At 41.0% G+C, this 7,179-nt stretch overlaps 1 protein-coding gene across 1 annotated transcript; it reads right to left on the reverse strand.

The window, feature by feature from the left end:
* Positions 1-1,286: 1,286 nt before the first annotated feature.
* LOC134405379 (olfactory receptor 5V1-like) lies at positions 1,287-2,213 on the reverse strand. The gene has a single exon (XM_063136625.1). It carries the CDS (start codon positions 2,211-2,213, stop codon positions 1,287-1,289), a length of 927 nt encoding a protein of 308 aa, XP_062992695.1.
* Positions 2,214-7,179: the final 4,966 nt, after the last annotated feature.

Below are 7,179 nucleotides of genomic sequence, written 5' to 3' on the forward strand. Positions count from 1 at the left end.
TGAACAGAAAAAAAGTTGTATAATTTTTTAGCTTTCAATGCAAGCCTATGGGGGGGGGGAAACGGAGCTCCGGATCCGGATCTGGAGCTCCGGGCGGAGCGGAGCGGAAGTGGGCGGAGCGGGGGCGGGGCGGAGCGGCCCGATCCGGAAAATGGCGGATCTGCAAGTGAAGCGGAGCGGGGGGTCTGTGCACACCCCTAATGTATATTCTGCTGTTGTGCTTAAGCTTAAGATAGCAGGAAGGAGGAACATCTGAGCCTGGGAGCATTTGAGGAGTGGCTTTTCTCCAGCAACAGGCAGAAGTTGGTTGCAGGCGAATGCAGCTGACTACAATCCCTAATTGCCACCATCCCTATTTAAGACATTCAAGGGCCTCTGAGTGGTGCCGGAAGCAATTGTTGTTCTTCCCTGCCTTTGCCCTTTAACCTTGCCTACGAGCTCCTGAACCTTGCCTGTACCTAACCTGATCTTGGACCGGACTTTGACTACACCTTGATGCTTTCCTGATTTCAGTATTGTTGACCTGGTTTTGGACAGATACTTCAGCTTTCCACTACAGACTGTTTATTGACATTTCTTACCTTCTTAGCTCTGTAATGTATGGTGATGTATGACAGCTTGCTTCCAGCCCCTTCAAAAGGAAACAGCAGGAAATCTGTGATTTTGTTTTTCATCATGGAGCAATTAGCACAAGGGAACCTACAGTTGCAGGGACAAATCAATCAGCTAGGGACGGCTGTTCAAGCTCTGCAAATTGCAGTGGCTGCTCTGGTCCTGGTGATGAAGCAGAAATGCCCCATAGCTTTTCCAGAGAAATTTGATGGCTCAGCTGATCAGCTGCTGGTATTTTGAGCTCAAAGCCACTCCACAAATGCTCCAGGCTCTGCTGTTCCTCCTTCTCACTCTATCTCAAGCCGAGGCACAACAGCTGCACTCACATAGCACACACTAGGAATTCTGTATCTGAATTTCAGCCCTATTGGCACCTAGTGATGTCACTTGCCAAGGCTCAGTTCCCCCTCCCAACTCCTCATCTTCCTCCTTTGTACTCTTAAGCAATTTCTTACATTTCCCAGACAGGCTGTAGGGGTTTCAGAATCATTTGGATGAGTTTGAAGTGATCTGAAGTGCTTTGGTTCAGAATTCGGATCCAGAACCAATGGGGTGCACTGCACTAAAAATCACCACTTGATCTTAATCTCCTCTTCAGATGATAAACAGGAATGTATGAACTAGGTCCTACATAGGAACCTTTTATATACAGATTCAGAACAGTCTTCCGTACATTACAATTTTCCGATCATGTGTTCCCAGGCTTTCTTCACATCCTTGTTGCGCATGGAATATACAATAGGATTTAACAGTGGGGTAATGACACTGTATAGCAATGGGATCAGCCTTCCATTTAGTGATGAATGAGAGGAAATAGGTCTCAAGTAGGTGAAGATGGCGCTGCCATAATACAGAAGGACCACAGTGAGATGAGAGGAGCAGGTGGAGAAAGCCTTTTGTCTCCCTTTTGAGGAACGTATCTTCAGCACTGTTGAAAAGATGTAAGCATATGATACAACAATGCAGATAAATGGTGTCCAAGCTATGAGCAGGCCAATATACACCAAGAACATTTGGTTCAGGGAGATGTCACCACATGACAACTTCAGCAGAGGTGGAATATCACCATAAAAAGCATCAATGTGGTTGTTCCCACAAAATGGTAGCCGGAATGCATAGACTGTGTGCACTCTGGAAGTAAGGAAACCAAGAGCCCAGCTTGCTGTAGCTAGCTGGAGGCAAATACTTTTACTGATGATTAATGTGTAGCGCAGAGGGTTGCATATGGCAACATAGCGGTCAAACGCCATCACTCCTAAGAGAAGGCATTCAATGCATACAAAAGAGAAGAAAAAATATAACTGAAACACACAGCCCATGTATGAGATGCTGCTTCTGTCTGTGAGTAGATGAGCCAACATCTGGGGGATCGTGGTGGTAGTGTAGCAGATGTCAAGAAAAGAGAGGTTACCAAGGAAGAAATACATGGGTGTTTTGAGCCTCTGATCTGTTAATGTCATGATGATGATTAAGGTATTCCATAGCACAGTGAATAGATAGATGATGAAGAATCCACCAAAGAGTAAATGATGGATGTCCCCCAACTGTAAAAACCCAAGAAGAATAAACTCTGTCAAATTAGTGTGGTTTTTCATTGTCATGTTTCAAATATGCAGATGGCATTGCTGTACAGAAAGAAAGGAAAAAGAGTGGATTGGATTATTATATATAGGGCCAGTACAACTATTTTTAAAATGAGGTTGTAAAAATAGCAAGCATTCTAAATTCTAGTAAAACTTTAAGAAGTGAAATGAATACATTGATGCTGCCATTCCATATACACTTACCTTGGACTAAATCTAATTAAATTCAGTGTGGCTGACTTCTGAATAGACATAGCATTACAACATTGGTTATATGAGAAATGCAATAATCAGGTAGCATGATTCTGATCAATATTCATAAAATGAGTCAACACTTTCTTGTATAAGTAAATATTGTAGAATGTTGAACCATATTCACCAATGCAAAAAATTAAGAATCCTTTCTATACCTGTGATGGAAATCAGACTTCATCTTGGTGATATGACTCTATGCAGTTCATTACAGCATCTTTATCCTTGTTTATGCTAACATCCCTATGGGAATTTGTCCCCAACAGAATTTCACTGTTTTAGAAACACAGACCTGTTTTCCTCCATGAACGTCACTGTATGAAACTTACATTTTGGGATTGTCTTCAGTTTTAATATGATGGCATGCAGCTAGTATTTTGCAATTTCTTTTTTACATTATACACTGTTTTGAGTAGGGATACAACAAGGAGATTTGTGTGATTCACATTTTATTTATTTTTATTTATTATTGCATTTATATCCTGCCTTTTTTCCTCCAAGGAACCCAAGGCTGTGTACATAATCCTTCTTCTCTCCATGTTATCCTCACAACAATCCTGTGAGGTAGGTTGGGCTGAGAGTCTGTGACACCCAGTGGGTTTCCATGGCAAAGTGAGGACCAGAACCCAGATCTCCTGATTCCCAGTCCAACACCTTAGCCACTACACCACACTGGTATTTAAATTTATACCCTGCCTTTACACACACACACACACACACACACACACACACACACACACACACGATATTCATTTCCTATCTTTGCAAAAGCAAAATAGACTGCAACTGGGATGCAAAGGTAAGGTATCTCTTGCCCTGGACATAGTTGACCCTACAACCAGAGGGGAGGTAGTTTTGTTCCATACCCATCAGTCTCCTTTTGGAAGTCCTGTAATCTTCAACAATAGAAATGAAAGGAAATTATTGATTCCATGGCATAAGGAAATCCAGGGCTGCAAGGATGATAGAGACTTTTTTGAATGAAAGAAGATAAGGGATTGGCTTATACATTGCATGAGTTCTACAATGTGTGGGTATTTTCACTGGTTTCTGATGCCTTAAAACATCAGGTTTTCTTCTCCCATGTGTACTATCATGTGTGGTATGCAATCTCTGCATCCTATCGAGCCAGTGGGCATCTACAATCTGACCTGGGGACCTCCCTTCTCCAAGCCCCTCCTCTTCCCAAGCCTTGCCCCCTATCCTGGGGAGATGAATCCTCATGTTATCTCCATTGGGATAACAGGGGGATTTCCCTGCATGTCACATGGCCTCCCACTAGGAGGGCAAGTGGCATGAATGAGAAAGGGGTACTTTTGCACCCTGCTGCAACATTTCTCATAGTGCTTATACCCCAATTAGGAGATGAATCACATTGAAATGAGGTGCACAACTTGGCCTAGTCTTGGCCCTGCCAAAAACAAAAGCAAAAAGCAAGAAGGAGGTGGGCTGGATTTGATGATGCTATAGTTTGGGGCAGAGGTTGGGTTGTGACATTGCACAACATCATGACTGATCATGGGGCATGTCAGATAAGGCATTAGTCTTAGCTTCCAGTTTCCTTGGACTAAGGTGAGAGAGCCCTATCTTTTGAATTTTTAGACCGGCAGGTTTTTGTTGACTGAATTTCCTTGTTTTTTGAAAAGCAACATGCATTCTTTTAGATTTGCCGCTTTCAGCACTCATTGCATGCTATGTATGCCTGCTACTTCTATCCTTATGGTTCTATCCTTATGGTTCCCCATGAGGGCCAGCTAGTAACGTAAACCCAGGAGTGGAGGGAAGGATTCCTTCAAGTTCAGCTGAGAGCGGTTGCTGTAGAATGTGGATCTGCAAGGAGTGGTGAGGACAGGTTCCTGGCAGACTCATCAAGGTGAATCAATCTATGCCCTGTTAGACCCTCCATTTTGGTAGCCTGCAGAGGAACATGCCTCATGAAGCAAATGGACACATGAAAATTGGTATCATGGTATGCAAGTATGTTTGTCTTTAGGATTCTGAGGTCCAAACCTCTTCAGAAGGGGAGCAGTGTTATGTGATTGGGGTCAGTCTAAATTCTCTCGAGGGCCTCTGTGCCACTGATTACAAAAAGACTGAGGATTTCCCTCTACTTTGTAAAACATAAGCAGGAAAACAGTGAATACCCTTTTAACCTTTTAAAACAATAAATACATGCCAATCTTAACTTATGAATGGTTATAAATAAATGCAAAAGAACATCAGACATGGGAATGAAATGTGAAACATGAAATGTTTAGAAAGAAAATACATGTGTATGGTTTAACTGTGGCTAAGGCCTATTAGAAAAAAATGTGAGTCAGCCCAAACCAATGTTAGTAGGCCCAAGTAGGTCCAGACAGACTTCAAAAGGTTTCTATGTTGTATTTAAACTTCCACCAGTCCAAACTAGTTAAATGAAGTGTTTGAAGTTTTCAACTTTATAGCAGTATGGTCCAAACTTTTAGAAAATAGGAGGAGAAGGATTCTTCTTCTCCCAAAAGGGAGGCAAGAACCAGACTGAACCTGCTTCTCAGACTTCAGGAAGCAAAACTCTCTGTCCTCAAGGAACAAAGTTTCACTCCCATTCGATTCCATAGTTTCCTTCTAAGCCCTCTCTTCCCAGCACATGAATCCAAAAAGGGATCTTTAGAACACAAATGATTAAGAGGAAAGGGAAGCAGAGGAAGAAGGGTAATGGCTAGGAGCACAGACCACTAAACAAAAGTGGTGGGGTCGAGTCACACTGAGGGAATTGCTTGTCCTCGCTCTCTCTCTCTCTCTCTCTCTCTCTCTCTCACACACACACACACACATGCACACACACACCACAGGTCACAGAAATTCACTGCTCCTGCTTGATGCTTCCGCTTTTACTCCAGATGTCAGTTATCCCCCACCCCACCCTCAACATTCTGAGTGCTGTGTTATGAAATTCCATAGGCTTTTATTAGCAAATACAAGTTATTTTTTTAAAATATGATTTAAAAAAAGAAAAGAAAAGAAATTCCACCAACTGCATTAGAAAGGAAATGAGAAAACACCATCCATTAAAAAACATTGCTTCTAGATTGACTTTACAGAAGGTGAGAACAAACAGTTGCCCACACATTTTCAGAAACACTTCTGCGTGACTGAGGTTTTTGTCTTCTTTTTTCTGTTTAAAAAGATTCTCACTCAATCTTTAATCAATCTTCATAAACTTTTCAGGTTATGTAAAGTAGACGTTTTGTTCTGGCATGTGCAATTTTCAAAAAGATTGGTGAACCCTTTCTGATTTTAGTAATGTTCTAATTACCCACCCCCTGATTTCCATTTAACCTTATGGAGTCTTTATTTTAGTAGCTGCCTTATCTCTTGGAGGCACTACTGTACCTTCAATAATAGAGGGGATTTCTTCATGACCTAGAATCACATTAAATCCACATGTTAGCTTATCTGCCTAATGGATTGAGGAAAATGGCAGGATTAAAGATAGGAGAATGGGATTTCCAAAATGAGTCATTTTGTTCAGCAATCACCGTGGCTATACTTCTGTGTGTGTGGTGTTCTTGTTTGAAATAAAATCCACATCAACATTTCCAAAGCCTATTTTTGAAAGTTAAAGCATGTTTTCTTAATTTAACATTTATTTTGGTTATATACAAACACAATTTGTCCCCTTTCCCATCACCTGTTTTGCCTATATTATCATTATTCAAGCAAACAAACAAGTGTAAGTTATAAAACACAAAGACAAACAGCATTATCATATGAATGAAATGTAAGGTAATGTGCTGTTGGAAGAAACAAAGAAAAACAAAACTGGTACAATATGCATGGATATATAGGTTGCATGAGAACGCTTATGGTGGGATACAGATTTATACTGAATCAATTGCATTGGCAGAAGTGGACTTCTGCACCCTGTCCTTTTCATGCCAGCCACTCCAAACCCCTGGAAATGTTACATGGAGAGTCAGGACACCCTGTTGAATGGGTTGTGCTGTCCTGTATATGGGGAAGGAGGGGTTCCCAAAAATCAGGCAGAAGGACCATCTGCATATTACACATATACTTGTCCAACAAAAACAAATTGTTAAAGTTTTTGGGAAACGGTATAATAGTGTTGAAAACTTACAGGTGAACATTTGCAGTTTACATGCACCATTTTTTTAAAAAAGAAAAAAATGTTTTACATTTACTGAAACAAGGTGCATAATACAATGCATTTGGGATCCTGACTACCAATAATATATCTATTTGAATTATATCTCTATCTGACTTGGTATTCAGAGGAATGAAAATTATAACCCCTTTTAGAGCTATGTGAATACATGGAGGATAATGGAGAGGGAACCTGTGTGCCCAATATCCACACATTCATATAACAATGGTCCAAAAGACACCCACACCCACATATCCACACTACCTTTTCAGAACATGATTCAAAAGCTGTTGGGGCAATTAATTATGCTGAGGAACCAAAACAAAAGGCAGTAAAACTAGCAAAGGCTAATGGTTATTGGCTACCAGTTCCAGCTGTGAAATATACCCAAGGAGTATCTGTTTTGAAAATCCCATCTGTGACTGATTTATTTGTATGGGAAGTCCAAAAGATCCTTGATTGGTATAACATCAAGAGTAATGCTGTTTACACTGCCCCAATAACATTCAAACAACATCTTGTGAAGTCTAAGCTTCATGACAAATGCAAGCTGCTCTATATGAAGAACTTGGACATTAATGACAAGAT

The sequence above is a fragment of the Elgaria multicarinata genome, chromosome 11, assembly GCF_023053635.1.
Source record: "Elgaria multicarinata webbii isolate HBS135686 ecotype San Diego chromosome 11, rElgMul1.1.pri, whole genome shotgun sequence".
Lineage (NCBI taxonomy): Eukaryota > Metazoa > Chordata > Lepidosauria > Squamata > Anguidae > Elgaria > Elgaria multicarinata.